At 39.4% G+C, this 23778-nt stretch overlaps 1 protein-coding gene across 1 annotated transcript in view; it reads right to left on the bottom strand.

Annotated features, from left to right (window-relative positions):
* Positions 1-23778, bottom strand: part of LOC126295279 (uncharacterized) — a 262374-nt gene that overhangs the window by 129846 nt on the left and 108750 nt on the right. Inside the window, exon 4 of the mRNA XM_049987708.1 lies at positions 19387-19497. Within this exon, the coding sequence (XP_049843665.1) occupies positions 19387-19497 (111 nt within the window). The remainder of the gene's footprint in view (positions 1-19386; positions 19498-23778) is intronic.

Here is a 23778-nt window from a genome sequence, read left to right as displayed (position 1 = left end):
CTTTCCGCTTTTCCTTCTTTGCTTAGAACTGGGTTTCCATCTGAGCTCTTGATGTTCATACAAGTGGTTCTCTTATCTCCAAAGGTCTCTTTAATTTTCCTGTAGGCAGTATCTATCTTACCCCTAGTGAGATAAGCCTCTATATCCTTACATTTGTCCTCTAGCCATCCCTGCTTAGCCATTTTGCACTTCCTGTCGATCTCATTTTTGAGACGTTTGTATTACTTTTTGCCTGCTTCCTGCATTTTTATATTTTCACCTTTCATCAATTAAATTCAATATTTCTTCTGTTACCCAAGGATTTCTGCTAGCCCTCATCTTTTTACCTACTTGATCCTCTGCTGCCTTCACTACTTCATCCCTCAAAGCTACCCATTCTTCTTCTACTGTATTTCTTTCCCCCATTCCTGTCAATTGTTCCCTTATGCTTTCCCTGAAACTCTGTGCAACGTCTGGTTCTTTCAGTTTATCCAGGTCCCATCTCCTTAATTTCCCACCTTTATGCAGTTTCTTCAGTTTTAATCTACAGATCGTAACCAATAGATTGTGGTCAGAGTCCACATCTGCCCCTGGAAATGTCTTACAATTTAAAACCTGGTTCCTAAATCTCTGTCTTAGCATTATATAATCTATCTGATACCTTTTAGTATCTCCAGTGTTCTTCCATGTATACAACCTTCTTTCATGATTCTTAAACCAAGTGTTAGCTACGATTAAGTTGTACTCTGTGCAAAATTCTACCAGGCGGCTTCCTCTTTCATTTCTTAGCCCCAGTCCATATTCACCTACTATGTTTCCTTCTCTCCCTTTTCCTACACTCGAATTCCAGTCACCCATGACTATTAAATTTTCGTCTCCCTTCACTCTATGAATAATTTTTTTTATTTCATCATACATTTCTTCAATTTCTTTGTCACCTGCAGAGCCAGTTGGCATATAAACTTGTACAACTGTAGTAGGTGTGGGCTTGGTATCTATCTTGGCCACAATAATGCGTTCACTATGCTGTTTGTAGTAGCTTACCTGCATTCCAATTTTCCTATTCATTATTAAACCTACTCCTGCATTACCCCTATTTGATTTTGTGTTTATAACCCTGTAGTCACCTGACCAGAAGTCTTGTTCCTCCTGCCACCGAACTTCACTAATTCCCACTATATCTAACTTTAACCTATCCATTTCCCTTTTTAAATTTTCTAACCTACCTGCCCGATTAAGGGATCTGACATTCCATGCTCCGATCCGTAGAACGCCAGTTTTCTTTCTCCTGATAACGACATCCTGAGTAGTCCCCGCCCGGAGATCCGTATGGGGGACTATTTTACCTCCGGAATATTTTACGCAAGAGGACGCCATCATCATTTAATCATACAGTAAAGCTGCATGCCCTCGGGAAAAATTAAGGCCGTAGTTTCCCCTTGCTTTCAGCCGTTCGCAGTACCAGCACAGCAAGGCCATTTTGGTTATTGCTACAAGGCCAGATCAGTCAGTCAGTACACATATTGAATTCCTATCAAATAAACTAAGCAGTTTTGCATTTACAATGCAAATACTAACAAACTCTACTGACACGAGTACATGAAAAATAGCATATCATAGTTATTTTGAATCTGTCATTAGGTACGGTATCATTTTCTGGGGAAATTCAAGTGGTGTATCTCGAATACTGAAACTGCAAAAGAAAATTATAAGATACATGTGTAGTGCTCAACAAACAGATTCTTATTGCCCATTATTTCGGAACCTGCAAATCCTAACATTTCCCTCCATATACATTTATGAAATTATAATCTTTGTACACAGCAGACGAAAATTATTTCAGGGAAATCATTTTAACCACACATACAACACAAGAAATAAAGATACTTTTATGTTACCCACACACCATTTGAAATTATATGCACGAACTCCACAGTATATGGGGATGACAATATATAACAAGCTAATGGGCAAAAATATATTTAATATGAAGCCAGAGAGTCTAAAAATAAGGCTACAGCAGATTCTATGGGATAAATGCTACTATTTAGTAGAAGAATTCATAGAGGATGACATGATAATCTGAGCAAGGGGCAATTGATTGTTAGTCTTTTATTGTATCTGTAACAAAATTGTATTATTATTATGATACCATTTGTTAAAATCAGTTGTTGTAATTAATTGTTAGTTTTTTATTGTATGTGTATTTTTATATTGTATTATTGTTATGGTACCATTTGTTAAAATTAGGTGTTTTATATATATGGTAAAACTACCAAAATTTTGACGTGTCTCCTCTACCTGAATCAAATGATTTAGATTATGTACGTTGTGAGACTAATAAACCACAATTCACATGTTACAACAGTGTGTGATGTGATCTGATGACAGTCATGTGCACTAAAAGAGAGCATGATTCACTGTGAAGGAGGGTTGAAGAGTATGTCAGGATATGTGGCAACCACATGCAGTGCTGCCTACATAACAGGCAGATGAGAATGAGAGGACAGGCTGGTTTATATATCAACATGTATTAGTTTCCACACTTATCATTATAGGAACTTTTCTTCTAGTGACTGTCTGCCTGCTTAGCTGAGTGGTAACATTTTTGCCTCCCACACAGTGGGCCCGGGTTCAATTCCTGACCGCTTTCAAGATTTTCTCCGCTTGTGGACTGGGTGTTGCACTGTCCTTATCATCTTCTCGTCACCACCGATGTGGGAGTCCCTGATGTGGCATCGCCTGAACTAAGACTCGCAACCTAGCAGCCAAACTTCCCCTGGATGGGCCCACCCAGCCAACAGTGCCACACAGTCATTTCATTTCATTCTTCTAGCTACTAGGAGTATATGACACATTTTTTAAACACCTTGAACACAGAAGATGGGCAAAATATACAAGCATCTACCTCTTCATGTTGTCTCCTCTTTGGTACCTAAAGTAGCCACAATTTACATCTCCATGCATATTCCACAAGCCATCTAACAGCATACAGTAGAGGGTATTTCTTATACCACTACCATTTTCTGTACTTCCTTTTCCAATTGTGAGTTACACAGAGAAAAAGCTACTGTCGAAAAGCCACCTTACTCAAATCAGTTGTCAATAGCCTTGTGACATAGCAAGGTGGATTTTCCCCATGTTTTACGTTTTTTCTACTCCCATGAATAACCAAAAAATCTGTTGTTGATTTTTATCTTATTTTCAATACATTTATTAGCATGTAATGCTTACATGAAAATCTCAAGAGCTCATTTACATTTAATTTCACTTAAATTTACTGTTCAAGTTATCATTGTGGTTGTTCTGTTCACAATGAGGTAAACAATTTTTATTATGTCATTCAATAATTTGAAAATATAAGTAACTGATGTTAGTGCTACAGTTTGCAACATGTAACCCTATCAGCTAATCCATATATTTGGAAAAGGTGATGTACACCAACAAAAAGTCTGGCAGCTCCTTTTTCTTTAAAGTACTTCGAAACATTTGAAATTAACATACACAATAATTAACACCAAAGCCCCAGACTATACCATTTTCCATTGCAGTTTTCATCATAACTATTGTTAGAGTCCAAACTTTAAGAGCATACTATTGTTGATTTAATTTTTCTATACTAAATAACATACATCACTCAATAGTTAGCTAACTAATTAATAATTTCATGTATTTACACGAATTTGCAACATGGCACTCACATATGTAAACAAGAGGATGCACATCATGGAAGAATGATAGTCTCCAGGTATTTCTCTAAATTTCTAAGCAACGTTGTCTGTACGTCAAAATCACCAGAGTGCTGATAGTTCATCCAAAACAGTAAAACCCGGCATAGCCAATTTATGTATGAAGCGTGATGTAGTTTGCAAAATAACAATTTATTCTTACATCCCCCCTTAAGCAGTCAGATGTCAGCCAAAATTGGCAGTACACAGTCAGTGTGAAAGCTCACATTCTGGGGGGGTGGAAAAAAATAAAAATAAAAAAATTTAAAAAATTAAACTTGGCTTTATGTACAAGAAAGAGCTTCACAAACTAAGCAAGTGACTAATGTTTTGCTCCATCTCTGGCCCTTGCACAAGCTGTTATTTAGTTTAGCATTGATTGATTGGGTTGTCAGATGTTCTCTTGAGGGATATCATGTCAGACTGGCAGCTTAGATCATTAAAATCCAGAGATGGTTGGACGGTCCTGCCCAAATGCTCCATGTGTTCTCAGTTGGGGAGACCTTGCTGCGACCTTGCTGGACAAGGTAGTGTTGGACAAGGTAGTGTTTGGCAAGCATGAAGACAAGAGTTTCTAAACTGTCACTGTGTACAGCCAGGCATTATGTAGCTGAAATGTAAGTCCAAGATGTCTCGCCACCAAGAGTAACAAAACAGAGCACAGAATATTGCCGACAAACAGCTGTCCTATAAAGGTGCCACAGATGATGGCCGATGGGGTTCTGCTATGAAAAGAAATAGCATCCCAGATCGTCACTCCTGGTTGTTGAGCCACACGGTGGGTGACAGGTTGGTACCCTCCACTGTCTGGGGCATCTCAGGACATGTATTCAGCCTGTAATCTCATTTACTGGAGTACAATTGTCTTTAGCAGTGAGTCTTGCTTTGAACTGAACCTCAGTGACCAGTGAAGATGAGCCTGGAGCTGTCCCAGACAGAGGTACATTACCAACGTAACTGTTGCTTACTCTAAGGCCTGACAGCCAGGAGTGATGGTCTGGGTCATTTCACTTCATAGCAGAACCCCTTCGGTCGTCATCCGCGGTACCCTAACAGTACAGCGATATATCAGTGTAATTGTACACCCCGTTTTGCTGCCATTAATGGCAATCCATCCTGGGCTTACATTCAGCAAGATAATGCATAGCTGCACACGACGAGGGTTTCTACTATTTGTGTTCGTGCTTGCCAGCAAGGTTACCAGATCTCTCCCAACTGAAACATTTGAAACATTATGGGCAGGGCCCTCCAACCAGGCTGGGATTTTGATGATCTAATGTGCCAAATGGATAGGAATGGGCAGGCTATACCTCCAGAGGATCTCCGAGGACTCTATCAATCAATGCCAGGTTGAATAACAGATTGCATATGGGCCAGAGATGGACCAATGCATTACTGACTTGCTCAATTTGTGAAGAGCTGTTTCTCTTGAATAAATCATCAAATTTTTCTGAGATTGTAAACGTTAGTTTGTCTGAACATGTACATCACGTTTACCAATTTCCTTCTTATTCCAATAACTCGTTCCTTCACAGTGCATCTCTGCCCCCCCCCCCCCCCCATTTTTTTTAGAGTGTACATGCACCGATGTCTGTAAATTTCATTAACATTAATGTTTGATAACTTCCAAGTGATTTCTGTATGTCTGATGAAGGAACATTTTAACTGAACGTTGTCTTAATAAACAAGAAAATGTGTATCACTGTCATTGGAGCATCTACTATTCAATGTGGTGATTCTCATTATGGACTGACTTAACTGAACTATCATAGTATATTTTTCTCTGAGAAGTTAATACGGGATAGTCCTAAGGGTGAACTGTGCATTTTTGTGTATATGTGAACTGCATTTTGTGCCTAGAACCACTTCATCACTAAGCTGTTGGTAGGTAAATGCAGGTTCTGGCCTCGTTCTATCAGCTGATAGATTTTTGCAGAACATAAGGTGGCCTGTCTCTAAAATTTAACTCTGCAAGGCATAAATCCGTGTTAATGCAGTTCTAATTATGGTGTCATGCACGCTCTTGAACAAACACCATCCTACACTCATTTAGACTTTCAGTTTCAAGGTGACCAGACTTTGTTCTACTGACAAGGGACAAAAAAATCAGGTCCGAAACACTATAAAATGGTTTCTACAAGCCACCCTATGTGCATGAACTTCCCTGGTTTTCCATCCATAAACATTTTCTGAGATTTATCTCCGAGGAAGTCATACATTTCTCGACTCTTCCCAGAATGTTTTGAAGACAAGTGTCCATTCATTTTGTAAATCAGTGTCACCTGTTCACAATTACAGAGTGGCAAGTTACATATTTACCTTTTCCTGTGTTTTCCTAGTAGTATATTTCTTAAATTTTAAGTATATTTTTCCATTTAAAAGGTTTAATCCCATGTTATGTAATTGTAAGTGCAAAATTCAGGCGGTCTGTATGCATTACTTGATCATTTGTTTTGTTTTGAAGACAACTGTTTATTTGTTTAGAAAGCCAGTTAGTCAGGCCCTCAACTGTCGCCTGTTCACACCTCCAGAGCAGCAAGTTATCTATTTAGCTTCCCTGTGTTTTCCTAGTAGTACATTTCTTAAATTTCTTGCATGTTTTTTTTTCTGTTTAAGAAGTTTAATCTAGCATTTCTAATTGTAAGTGGAAATTCAAGTAGTCTGTAGCGTAGTTTTCATTTCTTCTGAATAGTCAGCCACAGAGCTCGTTAAGGCATCAGTGTGGGTTGGTGACACATGAGGAGGATAGCAAGTTGCATGTCTAGGTTTCTGTCTACTTTTATAGTTTACTTCTTCAGTTAATCCTAGATGCAGCTGCAGAAGCCTATTCCAGAATCTGGGAATTCTTACAACTACTTCTCAATATGTATACTCACTTATGTGTTTCATAAGTAAAAACACTGATTTATACAAATGTAACAGTGAATACCATCAGTATAACACAAGGAGGAAACATGATTTCCACACTGAAGGTAAAAATTTGAAGATTGTGCAGAAGGGTGTACAGTCCTCTGGTATAAAGATATTTAATGCTCTTCCTCCAGAAATCAAATGTGAAATTGCCAACAAATCTACATTTAAAGAGCTTCTGAGGCAATTTCTTTTAGCCATGTCATTTTACAGTTTGGAAGAGTTTATGAAACACAGTGAGAAACGGCCTTAAAATAAGATGTATTATCATATAAATTGAACATTAAGCTGAACATTCTTGTCACATATGTAACTCTTTTAGTGTTAACTGCTTATATTTAACAGTCTGGGTTATATGACCTTTTCAGGTTTAATTTACTTTGTTTTATACCTGTAATCTGTAGGTCTAAGGATTCTCATTCCATTATATTGTGTTATGGATCATTGTAGTGGTTAAGTAACTTTATATTCTTTACCTGTAAACATAGTGTACAAGTACTTGTCATTGACAATGTAAAAATTGACACACACTACATCCATGTGAAATTGTCACAGTTGGATCCATGGTGTAGAAATAAATAAATAAATAAATAAATAATCTTGTCAGGATAGGTAGAATGTCTGGATGCAAGAGAAACTGGCCGCAGTTCGCGGACTACTGAACGCACTTTCGGCTACAGTCAGCCACCTTCAGGCTGCTGCCTAAGGGTGCTGGAGAATCTGGCACGTCACGTAGGACACCCCAGGTGTCACTTGTTTTTCCCACAGGCTTTGCTGTCAAGACACTTTATAGTGCAACCAACGCGGTGGATCCGCCCTCGCAGTAGTGTTAGTTGCGATGGTAAAGCGTTTGCTTCACTCGAGGTGGAGGGCCAGTGTGGAGGATGGCTGTTTGGCCTTGCCTATTCACCCTGTGAATGAACAGCTGACTGTTTCTTCAACAGGGTCCAAGCAGGTACATGTGGTGTGCTAGTTATTGACTTCTCCAACGTTAGGTGCGTTATGGGGCCCCTTAGGAAAATAACATTCAGAACTGGAAAAACACTCAATATGTCTGCCAAGAGACTCATTCAGGATATGGAGGAGGCCTTCCCTGCAGTTATCGAGCATGTAGGATGCAGTCGTTTGCATGTTGTGGCTCACATCGGCATTGACAATGCATGTTGTGTGGGTTCTGAGACCGTCCTCACTTTGTGAGGGCTGCTTGTGGAGTTGGTGAAGGGTGCAGGCCTTGCATGCAGGGTGCAAGCAGAGCTTGCAATTTGCAGCATTGTTCCTAGTGTTGATTGGGGTCCTTTGGTTTGAGTCAGGTGAAAAGTCTCAACCAAAGGCTTCATCAAGTCATGGCTGCAGAATTCTGGGTCTGCATTATTGGGTGGGGAATTGTAGGACCCCTCTGAAACATCAGGTGCGCACTACACAAAGAAAGTAGCTACCTGGGTAGCAGAGTACTTGTGGAGTGCATATAGGATAGGCGGTAATTTGACGTACTCTGATGAACACTCAGCACTCGATATGCAGAAAGAGAAGTCAGATTGCATTCAAACTAACGACGGTTCAACTGTCAAAATTTTATCAATAAATTGTCAAAGTATTCATAACAAAGTTTCAGAATTTACAGCCCTCCAGGAATGTCCTTGTGCTCAAATTATTCTTGGGACACAGAGCTGAAACCTGAAATATAAGGCTCTGAGATATTTACCGAGTCATGAAATGTATAAAATTACCAAATATGCAGCAACCAGTCACAAAATCATGTTTATTTATTCACTTTTGCAAATCGATTTCAACTGTTTAACAGCCATCATCGGTGCTTTCAACCAATATGGCCCTGAGCATTTTGAATGCCTTGTTTTCATGAAATATTGCACATGCCTGGCTCAGCAGAAACTTATGAATGGTGGGCTCCACGTGGTTCCCAAGTCGTGCAGCGACCATAAACCATAAAATTACCAAATATGCAGCAACCAGTTGCAAAATCATGTTTTATTTATTCACTTTTACAAACCGATTTCAACTGATTAACAGCTATCATTGGTGCTTTCAACCAATATATGTCCTGAGTATTTTCAATGTCACTGCACGAATTGGGAACCACATGGAGCCCACCATTCATGAAATGTACATCAGAAAGACAGATTAGATGCCATAGGAGGGCAATTATTCAGTGCAGTTGACAAAAATATTGTCTCTATTGAGGTCAAAATTGAGTGTGGCACTGAAGTTACCTAGTTGCATGTAACAGATGTGGTGAAACCATGTTAATTGTTGGATGTTTTTACTGGTCACTCGATTCTGCAGTGACAGTTCCAGAGTCAGTCAAAGGAAGCCTGTCATCAGCAGTGCAGCTGGCTCAGCAGCCAAAACATAATGGGAATATCTTAGACCTGGCAGCTAAAAATAGGCTCGACCTTCTCAACAATGTCAGCACAGACAATATCAGTAGAGAATGGGGATTAGCGATTGTGGTGTCATTATAGTAGCTATGATTACATAAGTTAATAAATCAGTCAAAAAGGCTAAGGGAGTGTTTCTGCTAGAAAGAGCAGATAAGCAGCTATTAGCATCTCACTCGGACAATGAACTGGCATCATTTAATTCTGGTATGATGGACACAGAGGAATGATGGGCAAAGTTTAAACAGATTGTAAATTATGGTCTGGAGAATTATGTGCCTGGTAAGTGGGTTAAGTGTGGAAAAGACCCATTGTGGTTTAACAATGAAATCTGGAAAATCCTGAGGAAGCAAAGGCTATTGCACTATCAGTTCGAAAGGGAATGCACAAATGGAGATAGGTGGTGCTTAGCAGAAATTCGTGCATCTGTGAAAAGATCTATGTGTGAAGTATACAACAACTACAACTGCCATACTTTACCAAAAGATCTGGCTGAGAACCAGAGAAAATTCTGATCCTATGTGAAATCATTATGTGTGTCTAAGGCTTCCATCCAGTCACTCACTGACCAGTCTAGTGTGGCAGTAGAAGACACCAAGACAAAATCCAAAGTTTGCAGGAGAATTGTACAAACATACCATAGTTTGAACATCACATAGATTCCCATACTGATGACATAGAAATAAGTATCCGTGGAGTTGAGAAACAACTGAAAGAGTTGAAAATAAATAAGTCACTAGGTCCAGATGGAATCCCACTTTGGTTTTACAAAGAGTTGTCTGTGTCATTGGGCCCTTACTTTATCGTGAATCTCTTCTCCAGCAGAAAGTCCCAAGTGACTGGAAAAAGTGCAAGTGATTTCTGTATACAGGGTGGTCCATTGATAATGACTGTGCCAAATTTCTCATGAAATAAGCTTCAAACGAAAAAACTACAAAGAACGAAACTCATCTAGCTTGAAAGGGGGTCCCAGATGGCGCTATGGTTGGCCCGCTAGATGGCACTGCCATAGGTCAAACGGATATCAACTGTGTTTTTTTTAAAAAATAGGAACCCCAATTTTTTATTACATATTCATGTAGTACGTAAAGAAATATGAATATTTTATTAAGGACCACTTTTTCGCTTTCTGATAGATGGCGCTGTAATAGTTACTAATGTATAAGTACATGGTATCACGTAACATTCTGCCAGCGCAGACAGTATTTGCTTCATGATACATTACCCATGTTAAAATGGACCGTTTACCAATTGTGGTAAAGGTTGATATTATGTTGATGTATGGCTATTGTGATCAAAATGCCCAATGGGCGTGTGCTATGTATGCTGCTTGGTATCCTGGATGACATCATCAAGTGTCCAGACCGTTTACCAGATAGTTACGTTATTTTAGGAAACAATAACTGTTCAGTCACTTGTGACATGCCAACCACGACCTGCAACAAATGATGATGCCCAAGTAGGTGTTTTAGCTGCTGTCATGGCTAATCCGCACATCAGTAGCAGACAAATTGCTCGAGAATCAGGAATCACAAAAATGTCGATGTTGAGAATGCAACACCGGTTGCACCCGTATCATATTTCTATGCACCAGGAATTGCATGGCGACGACTTTAAATGTCATGTACAGTTCTGCCACTGGGCACATGATAAATTATGGGACGTTGACAGATTTTTTGCATGTGTTCAGTTTAGCGACGATGTGTCGTTCAACAACAGCGGTAACGTAAATCAGCATAATATGCACTATTGGGCAATGTTAAATACATGATGGCTGCGAAAAGTTGAGCATCAGCAACCTTGGTGGGATAATGTATGGTGTGGTATTGTGGGAGGAAGGATAATTGGCCCCCATTTTATCGATGGCAATCTAAATGGTGCAATGTATGCTGATTTCCTACGTAATGTTCTATCGATGTTACTACAAGATGTTTAACTGCATGACAGAATGGCGATGTACTTCCAACATGATGGATGTCCAGCAGATGGCTCACATGCGGTTGAAGCATTATTGAATAACATATTTCATGACAGGTGGATTGGTCATCGAAGCACCATACCACGGCCTGCACATTCACCGGATCTGACGTCCCCAGATTTCTTTCTGTGGAGAAAGTTGAAGGATATTTGCTATCAAGATCCAACAAAAATGCCTGTGAAAACATGTGTCAGCGCATTGTCAATGTGCGAACATTACGGAAGGCGAACAACTTATTGTTGGGAGGAATGTTGTTACACGTATTGCCAAATGCATTGAGGTTGACGAACATCATTTTGAGCATTTATTGCATTAATGTGGTATTTACAGGTAATCACACTGTAACAGTATGTGTTCTCAGAAATGATAAGTTCACAAAGGTACATGTATCACACTGGAACAACCAAAATAAAATGTTCAAACGTACCTGCATTCTGTATTTTAATTTAAAAAACCTACCTGTTGCCAACTGTTCGTCTAAAATTGTGAGCCATATGTTTGTGTCTATTACAGTGCCATCTATCACAAAGTGAAAAAAGTGGACCAACTAAAACATTCATATTTCTTTACATACTATATGAATATGTGATAAAAAATGGGGGTTCCTATTTAAAAAAAAAAAACAGTTGATATCCGTTTGACCTATGGCAGCGCCATCTAGCGGGCCAACCGTAGCGCCATCTGGTTTCCCCCTTCAAGCTAGGAAAGTTTCGTTCTTTCATTTGATGCTTATTTCATGAGATATTTGACCCGGTCATGATCAATGGACCACCCTGTATAAGAAGGGTAAAAGAACGGACCTGCCCTATCCTTACCATTAGTCTGCTCCAGAATTCTTGAACGTATTCTGAATTCAAATACAATAACTTTTCTTGAGACCAAAAAGCTTAAGTCCACAAATCAGCGTAGTTTTAGAAAGCTTTGCTTATGTTAAACTCAGTTTGCCCTTTTCTTACATGATGTACTGTGAACAATGGATGAAGTGCAATAAACTGATTCCATATATATAAGTTTCTGAAAAGTGCCCCACTGCAGACTGTTAATGAAGGTATGAGCATATGTAATAGGTTTCCAGCTGTTTGAGACTTCATAAGATTTGTGAAGACTCCATAAGTAACAGATCCCAATGCGTTGTCCTCAGTGGTGGGTATTCATCAGAGGCAAAGGTATCATCAGGAGCGCTCCAGAGAAGTGTGATAGGACCACTATTATTTTCTATGTACATAAATGATCTGGCAGACAGGGTCGGCAGCAATTTCCAGTTGTCTGTTGATGTTGCTATGGCATACAGGAAGGTGGCAAAGCTGGGTGACTGTAGGAGGATACAAGATGATTTAGGCAACATTTCTGGTTGGTATGATGAATGGCAGCTAGCTCTAAATGTGGGAAAATGTAAGTTAATGTGGATGAGAAGGGCAAACAAACCTGTAAACTTCAGATACAGGATCAGTAGCATCCCGATCGATACAGTCGTGTCGTTTAAATATGTGAACATAACGTTGCGAAGTAATACAAATGGATCTAGCACGTGGGCACTGTGGTAGGGAAGGTGAATGGTCAACTTCAATTTATTGAGGAAATTCTGGGTACTGATTTCTCAGGATCTATGCACCCAAATTGCGGAAAATGTAATCACATGTCAGGTATAGTATAATATATTTGTTGAATGAATACCCATTTATCATCTGCATTTCTTCTTGGTGTAGCAATTTTAATGGCCAGAGGTGTAGATATAGATGCAGCTGCAGAATGTGCATTCTCAGCACTTTGACGGTAAATCTCTCCTCAGTGCACTTGTAGCATCTGCAAATGGTATCTCGGTGATACTCTCACACTAACTGAATGAACATGTGAGAAAACATGTTGCTCTCCCTGGTATGTTCTCTGTTTCCTTTACTGATTCTAACTTGCATACTTCTCCTTCCATTTCAAAAATCAAAGATATTTTCCGCTGTGTCCATCACTTCTTTGGCTATCCTATATCCCATACTTCAGTTTAATTAAAAGTAATGCTTGCCATGACAGGCACTCAAGTGGCATCCTTTTGATGTTGCCATACCATACTTTTTATTGCCTGATCTCTTCTGTCATTTTTGTTTACACATCTAGACACAGTCTTATGTCTTAAGTCCTCTCTCTTGTCTCTTCAAGGCAGTCCAAAAAATGACCTTGGAATCCTTATCTCAGCTGCTTCATTTCTTTGTTCCTCTACTTTTCTTGGAATCCAATTTTTTCTACTACACTTTTTAAAAGCCATTGTCACTGCATTGTGCAGTCGTAGTGTTATTTCTTTCCTCATAGTTCTGCCAAAGTACCTCCTTATACAATGATTTATAGCATCATATTTCTGTATATTTTGAGCCACATCTGATTCAGTTTTGTATATTGATATATCTGTTCCAAGATATTTAATGTAATTTATCTGTACTACTATGTTATTGTTTATCAATATTTTTGTTCTTCTCATTTGTGTCCCTTCCATTGTCATTACTTCTGTTTAATTTACAGATATAAACATTTTATGAGTTTGTGAAATGTTATTTAGTTTAACCACATGTTTGCTAGAAGAGAATCTATTTGACCAAAACTAATATAGTGTTCATTCCCAGTTTCATCTACCTGGTGTTTTTAGAATTCCATTCTTCTAAAACTTTGTCATTATACATACCAAAAAGGATTCATAAGAACCACACCCTCATCTTAGGTGGTGGTTTACAGTCAATAACTCATCATTTTTAATAATTTTAATATAATCATGCCATGATTTAATATCATTCAATCAATTTGGAGTAAGGGACGAGTGTTGTACCTAAAGGATAGTGTACCTAGGAACACACAAAGTTTTTTGGTTGGTACTTCAATCTAGTGACTGATTTTAGAATCACATTGAGGAATGTGCACTAGAAACCACAATGAGCAGTTTCTGCAATTTTCTACAGTTTTTGTTGTTGTTGTAGTTGTTGTTAGACATGAGGCTGTGTTTTCATAGCATTTGTAAATATTTCTTCTGGTACTGAATTTCACATTGAGTAAAACATGTGGACAGTAAAACCACATTTCATCGGTCATGCACCATCTTGTAGTTTGAAAGTGATGAAGGTCTTTTACCATGGAACATGTGATATCTACAGCTGAATTGAGTTTCTTTAATGTCTAACCAATTTACCTGTCTTGAAAATGGAAATATTTGTTACTTCCCAACTGCTTCGATTTCAAAGTATTTAACTTGTACGAGGGTCACTCCAAAAGAAATGCACACTACTTTTTTAAAAATCCATCTTTTATTCTACATATCTGAAAGTTTTACAGTGTGTAGATACACCCTTTAGGAATAGTATTTTCATTACTCCACATAATTTCCATCCCTCTCAACTGCCTTACGCCATCTTGGAACCAGCACCTGTATACCTGCACGATAAAATTCTGGACCAACCTGTTAGAGCCACTGTTTGGCAGCGTGCACAAGGGAGTCATCATCTTCAAACCTTGTTCCACAAAAAGAGTCTTTCAGTTTCCCAAAGAGATGATAGTCACATGGAGCCAGGTCAGAACTGTAAGTTGGATGTTTCAGTGTTGTCCATCCGAGTTTTGCGATCGCTTCCACGGTTTTTTGACTGACATATGGCCATGCATTTTCGTGCAACAGCAAAACATCCTGCTTTTGCCGATGCGGTTGAACACGACTCAGTTGAGCTCAAAGTTTCTTCAGTGTCGTCACATATGCATCAGAATTTAAACACCGTAGCCCTAACTTTTCCAGCAGAAGGTGTGATTTTGAACTATTTTTTTTCTTGAATGTATTTGCACGATGCCACTCCATTGATTGGCTCTTCGTCTCTGGTGAAAAATTATGGAGCCGTGTTTCATCACCTGTCACAATTCTTCCAAGAAATGCATCTCCACCATTCTCGTACTGTTCCAAAAGTTTGCTGTATACCGTTTTTCTTGTTTCTTTGGGAGACACCTGGGAACCCACCTGGCACAAACCTTTTTTAACGCCAACACTTTCAGTATTCTGCAAACACTTCCTTCCCCAATCCCAGCGTAGCCTGACAATTCGTACACTGTGATGCATCTGTCAGCAGTCACCAATTCGTTGACTCCCTGCACATTGTCTGGAGTGTGTGCAGTACGAGGCCAGCCACTGTGAGGACAATCCTCAATATTGCCGTGCCTGCTTTCATCACGTAATCTGCTTACCCACCGACTAACTGTACTGCAATTGACAGCAGCATCTCCATACACATTTTTCAACCTCTCATGGATCTTTCCCACTGTATCATTTTCACAGCACAGGAATCCTATGACAGCACGTTGCTTCTGACGAATGCTGTTGCTTCTGACGAATGTCAAGTGTAGCAGCCGTCTTGAAGACGTGCTGTGACGGTGCCACTCACGATAACAGGTTGAACTAAGTTTGAAAACAAGGGAGAAGGATGTATCTACACACTGTAAAACTTTCACACATGCAGAATGAAAACTGTATTTTTACAAAAATAGTGTGCATTTCTTTTGGAATGACCCTCGTAACTGGTTTTTTAATAATACCTCTCAATTTGATTCCACTTAATCAGCTGGTAGAGTAATAACATAACAGATAGACATTTAAGTGATGGAACAATATTAGAAGATGGAATTTATTATACTGGCCTTCTTTGTCATAATTCTTGTAGGTGCAAGTACAGTCATTAAATAACATGTCTATTCCTGGACACATACTGAATGATTATTAATAGTACTTGAGAGTATTCCTTGTAGAGAATCTCATGGAGTCTATTAGGCACATTGGAAGAGGCTGCTGAATTCTAAATTATTTTTCTTGTACAGATCACAACATGAAACAAGCCAGGTCACTTGAGAGGTCAAAGTAGTAGTGCTGCTTTCCCTCTATTGGTTACAAACCCACCTACAGTGTACTGTCTCCCACTCCCCCTATATGCTCCACAACATCACTGTGTGTTGCACGAACTAACTGTTGCCACATTGCTATCATGTCACCTGCTACCTCTCCCTTCCAAATTAATTTCTTGCCTTCAGCCATCTTTGCTGAATCTTTTCTCCTGCTCCCTGCCTCTTTTTTCCCTCACCCACTCCACTTGATGTAACCTCTCACTCCCACCAAACTGTAAATCCCAGCCCAGTTAAACACTATGCTGTCAGCTGGCATGGAGAGAAAGAGAGGGAGACCAGAAGGATAGTAGGGATGACATCTTCAGCTGTATTTATAGGTCTCACTTTTATTGCAGTTGATTTCAGTTTTCACTAAACCAGTGATACTGAAATTCTATTCCACAGAGTGCTGGGGCTCAACATGGCCTCTCTGAAGGATCCACCAAAATAATATCAACCTAAAGAACAAAGCATATCAAGTCTTGTCATACACTGAGAAAAACAGTTCTTACAAATCAATGTGTAATGGTGAAAATGAGGCAACAGGCAAATGATTGAAAACTGCAAGTAAAATAATTTAACTTGGACAAAAAGGTATGCGGTGACTCGATACTCATCCCTACATGTGTGTGCAGTGGTTGTCTGACACTTTCTCCCTCCCTCTCCCTGTCTGTCTCTCTTTCTCTCTCTAGTTGCTTGCCTTCAACATATCAAATTCGTCTCTCAAATGGGTGAGTCGACTGATGTTGCTGAACTGGACATCTTGCTGATATTGTACTATGTCCACATAAATATTCACTCAAAGAAGACTTGCTCACATGCCCACAACTGCCAACTAACACTATCAGAAAAGGAATTTTTTAACACAATTAAAACTTTTTTGAAATAAATGACCTCAACTGGAATGATTGTATCGATATTTGTACAGATGGGGCCAAGGCAATGACTGGTAAAACAGCAGGAATGGTATCCTAATAAAAAGTAAAGCACCAAACTGTAATTACAGCCAGTGTATCCTGCACAGAAAAACATTCACAATAAAGATGCCAAATCTAAAATTGTTTCTTGATAAAGCAGTAAAAGTAGCCCCTTACAGTGGGAGTGTTTTCAATATTGTGTGAAGATTATGAGGGCAGATATAAAACACTATGCCTCCACACTAAGGTTAGACAGTTCTTGTGGGGTAACCACATAATGAGATTATTCAAAATAAGTGTTTGAATTACAAGATTTTATGACTGACATTTCTTTTAAATTAAAAGACAGTTTGAGCAAGGTGACTCGGTTTTTCAGACTAGTTTTTGCAGCAGATATATCTGGAAAAAATAATGAATTAAATCAATCTTTACATGGAAAACAAACAATAATTTTCAATACTAATAACAAAATCACTGCCTTAAAAACAATAAATTTCGATTGTTTGTTTTTGGAAGAGAGAATTAGAAAGCCTTTTAACACTGAATGTATTTGCTAATGAGACAGCAGAGTTACTGAATGAAACAGCTGAAAACCTGACACAATATCTCTGTGATACGCAGGTATCTTTTGAGATGTATTTTCATGAAGAGCATAACAGAAAACTGAAAATAAATTCATGGGTTCAGTATCCTTTTGTGCAGAATTTGTAGATGCCAGAAAACATGTCAAACGAAAGCTAGGAATCCATTTTGACAACAGATTTGAATATAGAATCATTATTCACTTGACGATTTTTCCTGCAGGGTTCATGATGAATATCCATAACTTGCCACATAGACTCTGACTGCTCTTCTCCTGTTCTCAACAACATACTTGTATGAAACAAAGTTCTCTAAATGACTAAATAGTGCAACAGATTGGATGCTGAACCCGACACGCATCGTCGAGTCTCTTCTATCGAGCCTGACATTAAGCAGTTGGTTGTAGGGGGGGGGGGGGGGGGGGAATTCATACATCCCATCAAATGAAAACAATTTTACCATTTGCTGTGGAATCAATACAGTGCTATTTTGTGTACTGCATTATTGTGTGTTGTCTTGCATATTGCTGTATAAGTCAGTAGTGTATAATGTACTTACTTTTGTAGAATTGTCGTAAAATGATTATAATTAAAGAATGAACATAAAACTAAGTTTTTCTTATTTTAGGGCTCCATAAAATATTTAGTATATCAAAAGGGTTTCATCTGCAAAAATGTTTGAAAACTGCTGCATTACACCATCTTCAGGCTCCTCTATGATGAAGGTGATCTTACAGATACCAGGTAATCATTATATGAGGGTTATTTTTCACAGGTTCTGATTGGTCACTAAATAGAAACCGTAATGAAAGTCAAAACGTTTTATTTGCAACATTGCAGTTATTTCTCTATATAGCCACCGCTCCAGCTTAGAAATGTGTCACAGTGTGGTTTAACTTTGCAATACTGTCATCACAGAAGGCAGCCACCTGTGCTTTCTCTCTGGTGGCCTGCAGCTCGTTGTCTGTGCTAAAATGTTGTCCTTGCAGTCAGCATTTCATGTGAGCAAAGGGATGAAAATCAGAGGGAGTGAAGTCCAGGTCGTATGGTGGGTGATCAAACAATCCCCATCAAAAAGCTGGCCACACACTGCAACTACGACAAAGATGCTCCTGTAGCATTTTAGATGGGAATTGTTTGATGGCCCATCATATCACATGGACTTTGCTTCCTCTGATTTTCATCTCTTTCCTCACATGAATCACTGGCTATGGGGACAGCATTTTGGCACAGACGGTGAACTGAATACTACCATAGAGAAATGGCTGAAAGAACAGGTGGCTGCCTTCTATGACAGGGGTGTTGGAAAGTTGGTACCGTGGTATGACAAATGTCTAAGTCAAAGTGGTGACTATGTAGAGAAGTAGCTGTAAGATGTAGCTAAATGTTGCAAATAAACATTTTTGATTTTCACTATGGTTCTATTTCACAAATGACTGGACCTTGAAAAAAAAAGTAGCCCTTGTACATCTCATAGATCATATAATAAATTGATGTCTGCTATGCTGAAGTTGCTTTCCCATTTACTAATTTTGTATACCCTCTAAGAGACATTTAATGATTACCCAGTATCCGTATGATCAACTAGTATCACAGAGAGATGTGAAGATGGTGTAATGGAACACATCAACTAGACTGAACAGCTTAGTCGGTTTTGCTGTCACTGTTCACACCACAAACAGGAATGCAACTTCAGCGCAGTGTGTATCGATTTCTTATATCCTCTGTGAGATGTATAATGATTAGCAGGTATTCATGTGATCAACTGGTATCATAGATGGACCTCAAGTTCATGTAAGGGAACACCAAAATTAATTACAATAAAAATACAGCTGTATAGGACATCCTTACTACATAAATAAAAGCTACAAAGGTTTCAGTCTTATGTATGTGCCATTCAATAACTCAGTAATTCTACTACTTGGTAAGTTGTTACCTTTACTTCTCATATTACACAGACATTTGAATTTTTAAACTAATCAATAAGCCACAATACACAATGCTTACCTTATAATCTATGAGTCTAAGGATGTGAAATTCAGACAGACAGACAGCACGTATTGTGATTGCCCTGTCATTCGTGGACAAGTATCGAGTGAGAACCTTGGGTTTCAGGACCTGAAAGTATTACAAGTTTGAGAGATTGACAAGTATGTGTCCAGTGTTAATTAAAGTAATAAAATCAAAATGATATAGAATGGGACAAAGAGAGTAACCTAAACTGCATTCTGCATCAAAGCGAATAACAATTTTATGAATGTTAATAATTCAGAAGTAACTGACAATAGCGAAATGATCAGCAGTTGTCACTGTTACTTCACAAAGAGGTTTCAATGGTTCTGCAAAGCTGTAGATATGCAAGCTGGGCAATTTCTCAGAGTCTGGCAGGAACATAAGGCAAGATACTCAATAATTTGCAGCAGAACATAAATGTAGCACAACCAACAGTGTGCATATGTAATTACACAGTAAATAGTGCTTCTTCATGTGGCTTCACAGCACTTCATGGGTCATTGCCTCCTTTAAAATTTCCTCTCTGCCCCATCATTCATCTTCCTTCTCCCTTCTCCATCCTCAGATTCCTAGGGCTCTGAGGTTTTCTTCTGCATCATTCAGCCATCATATTTGTGCTCTTCATTTTACTCTTCTTCCTATTGGTTTCCACTGGAAGGATTTCCTTGTAGTTCTTGTGTCCTCCATCCAGGCTATTCTTTTATTTTTAATGAGCTTTAGAGCTCCCTGCATGAAAAGATCCAACTCATAATCGATCCTTGCTCTCCAAGTACCATTATTATATCGGATCCCTCCATACATTTTCCACAGTATTCTTTATTCAAATAGATGAACCTTAACTCACGATGCTTGGAGCATGCGTCCATACAGCTCACAGGTCTGCTGATAGAGGCCATCTGTGTTGCCCCCTGTTGCACTCTGTTGAGCCACCAGAGGAACAGCATATTTAAGTAATCCCAAACAAGTGCCTGATGCATTCTTCACGCTGTCTTACTGTTGTCTAGTCAATATTTTCAGTGCTACATGCCACCTGTAAATAGGTGTTCCTCCATAAAGTATTATATATCGTGTTTGTTCTTGTTATAACAAACTTGGCAACAAGTGAGGGTCACATTTTCTCCGCATTTTAGTGTCAGTGCTAAGTCACCTGGCAAACATCTCGGTGGAAGAAATACTCCAGTGTCTCTTTGCCGAGTAGCAAGTTTGTTTGGAGCAAAAGCAGGTTCTTGCCACTGCTCTTAATCACATGGCGTCTACATGTCTGTGGCACGTTACTCTCCCATCAGTGCAATGACCACCGTTTCTGGTGAACGATGAATCGGCTGAAGATTGGGACTCATATGAGACACAGTTACACCAAAATTTCCAGGTTTTTTGTGTGGGTGATGCAAACCAGTGTAGGGCTTTCTTCATTTCCTGACTTTTGCCATGCATATATCAATTGTTGTGCCAACTTGAACCTTTGCAAGAACTGGCCAGCTTACCATATGATGAAGTGTGCAAGCTTCTCTCAGCGTATTACTGTGACAGAATGCATGTCACTGCAACACATATAGAATTTTATCATTGTCAGAAATTCACAGGTGTTGAAAGAGAGGCCACTTTGCATTGGTGTGAAACTCCTCTTCAAATGTGGTAGAGACAGTAACACTGATGGATATAAACTATAACTCTACCAAGACTGTTTCTCAGAACAAACTGTTTATTGACTTGTATGTGTTTAACAAACCACTAAAGATGCAAGTGGCTTTACTAAACTCACAAATGTACGTGAACTTGGGCTTCCTTCCCCTCAAACAGGTTTCACGGAAGTTGGTTAGCAGCTTCTGACCCAATGTCAGTGCTCTGCTCCTTCCTCTTACAAATCGGTTTTTTGCCCTCTCACCTTTCTTGTTGTGGATAATTCCCATACCGCAGGCCTGTTTGGGTTAGATGCTTTTGGTTTCTCCACAGCCAATGAGATACATTTAGTGTCAGATCAAGTTCTGTATCAGTGACTGGAGTCTCTCTGTTCTGTTTTACCCTAAACTAGGTTGTGCTACCAGTTTTCAGATCCACATTACCATGAAAGAGACTGCGCACCCTCATTTTTTGTTGGGCATGTCAGGTGCCTGTCACATTGCACAACTCCGTCAAGACCAAATTGGACCGTCTGACATCGTTCGATATCATTTGGCCTACTTCATCTAATGAATTGGCTACAACACTGGTCATTGTTAAGAAGCTGATGGGTAGGCTTCAACTCTGCAGCACGATTAATGCACAGTCCATAATACATACATACCCTTTGCGCTGCCAAGACACATTGCTCTCGAAACTGTCAGGCAGCCACTACTTTTCTGAGATAGTTTTGTTGGAAGCATACCTCCAGCTCACCTCGGGTGATGCCTCTAGGCGCCTTCTTGTTGCCACTGTGCTGGCGTAAGCTGTCGCCAGCACACGATTGGCAAAGATGTAGTGTGAAGATCGATAGTCGGCGCTTGATTATGCACACCTATCACGAGTGAGGCCAGAGACAGTCTCTAAAACAACACACTGCCAACACACTCTCAATCACAAGTATTTAGACTGCCATCATTGACCAGAGGGTCAGTCACTCAGCCTCATTAACTCAGTCACTGTCGGACTAACTCACCAGTTTGGCATCTGTCATTCACTGGAGTGCAGCCTCTGTTCTTATCTCAGGCTACGACAGCACATAGCATCAGATTATAGCAAGATTATTGAGAGTGTCTGCAAGAGGACTATTATGGATGAGTTTGCACCACAACACATGGACTCTATTTAAGTTAAATAGCAGCTATCTGTTCATGTAAATAAAGAATCGTGTTAATCCACATGTCCATTTGTGTTGTAAAAAGAGGATACCAGCCACCAAACAACATCCTCTCCATTGATTCCTATGGTACAAGACCCTATAGTGGCAACGAGAATAGGATCCGACCCACACATTCAGAACACCTCATTGCTTACAATGGGCAGCAAATTCCAGTGCTTGGACAGGGTAGTTTGCCTGCCACTTACAAACCTAACACTAGGACAGTGAAATTTACTGTGTTGAAATCAAGAGACAGTGAGAACATATTGGGTTTAGATACCTATGATTTGTCTGGACTTACATTGTCAGCCTTTGACCCAAAAGGCATTGTCACTAGTTTGCTTAAAGAGTTTCCTGGACTACTTTCAGGAGGAATGGGAAAATCTAATAGCCCTGTATTGCATGTTACATTGAAAGACAATGCATAGCCCAAGTTTTTCTGGGCCTGCCACATTCCAATTACTTTAAGAGACAAAGTAGTAAGTAAATTGAAGGAATTGCAAGATAATGGTGTAATTGCTCCCATTCAAGCTAGTCAATGGACAAGTCCTCTCGTTTTGTTGCCTAAGCCTTCTGGTCGCATTTGTGTTGACATCAAGTCTACAGTCAACCTACAGGCAGTAGTTGCCAGTTAACCGTTACCTCGCCCTGCGAACTCATGGACAGGCTTGCTGCAGGACATTACTTTTCTAAGACAGATTTGCTTGAAGTCTGCTTACAAATTCCACTGGATGAAGAATCACATAAACTATTTGTTGTAAATACACACTTAGAACTGTTCAAGTATTTGCATTTGTCTTTCAGCAGCAGTTCCGCATCTGCCAATTTTCAATGTTATTTTAAACAGCTGACTGTACAAATGCCATTTTGTTCAAACTACCTTGACAAAATTGTCATCTCAGGTCATACATCAGAGGAAAAACAGATTGCAAATTTGCATACTCTTTTTTGAGTGTTGTCTCAAGTGGGACTCAAGTGTTGTCTCAAAAAGTGTGACTTATTTCAAACTGAACTACAGTACTTAGGTCATGTGATAAAAGTCAGGGTGTGCACCCTCTCCAATCTCATTTGCTTGCAATCTGTGACCTGCCTGTTCCTCACAATGTGTCTGAACTGCAGTCAGTACAAGGCAAGACGGCATACTACATTCGGCTTATACCAAATGTCGCTCATATTGCAGCTCCGTTGCATCGCCTGCATCACAAAAATGTACCTTTGTTGGGAATAAAGATTGTCAAGACAAATTTAATAAACTCACAAATGCCTTGTTTAGTCACAGATGTTTAGTGTATTTTAACCCAGCCAAGCCAGTAGTTTTGCAAGGCAATGCTTCTTCCTATGGATACGGCACTGTGCTTTCGCACAGAATTGGTGCACAAGACAGACCCATTGCTGTTGCCGCAAAGTTCCTCACACAAGTTCAGTTCAATTATTCTCAAATAGAAAAATAGGCTCTCACTATTGGGTATGATGTGCAAAATTCCATCACTATTTGTATGGTCGCAAGTTCTTTTTAGTGACAGATCACAAGCCTTTGCAGCCCTCGTTTCATCTGTGAAAGCTGGTAC

Source organism: Schistocerca gregaria, chromosome 11 (genome assembly GCF_023897955.1).
Source record: "Schistocerca gregaria isolate iqSchGreg1 chromosome 11, iqSchGreg1.2, whole genome shotgun sequence".
In the NCBI taxonomy this organism is placed as follows: domain Eukaryota; kingdom Metazoa; phylum Arthropoda; class Insecta; order Orthoptera; family Acrididae; genus Schistocerca; species Schistocerca gregaria.
Note: the sequence above shows the minus strand (reverse complement) of the source record. Positions and strands in the feature narration are given on the sequence as shown.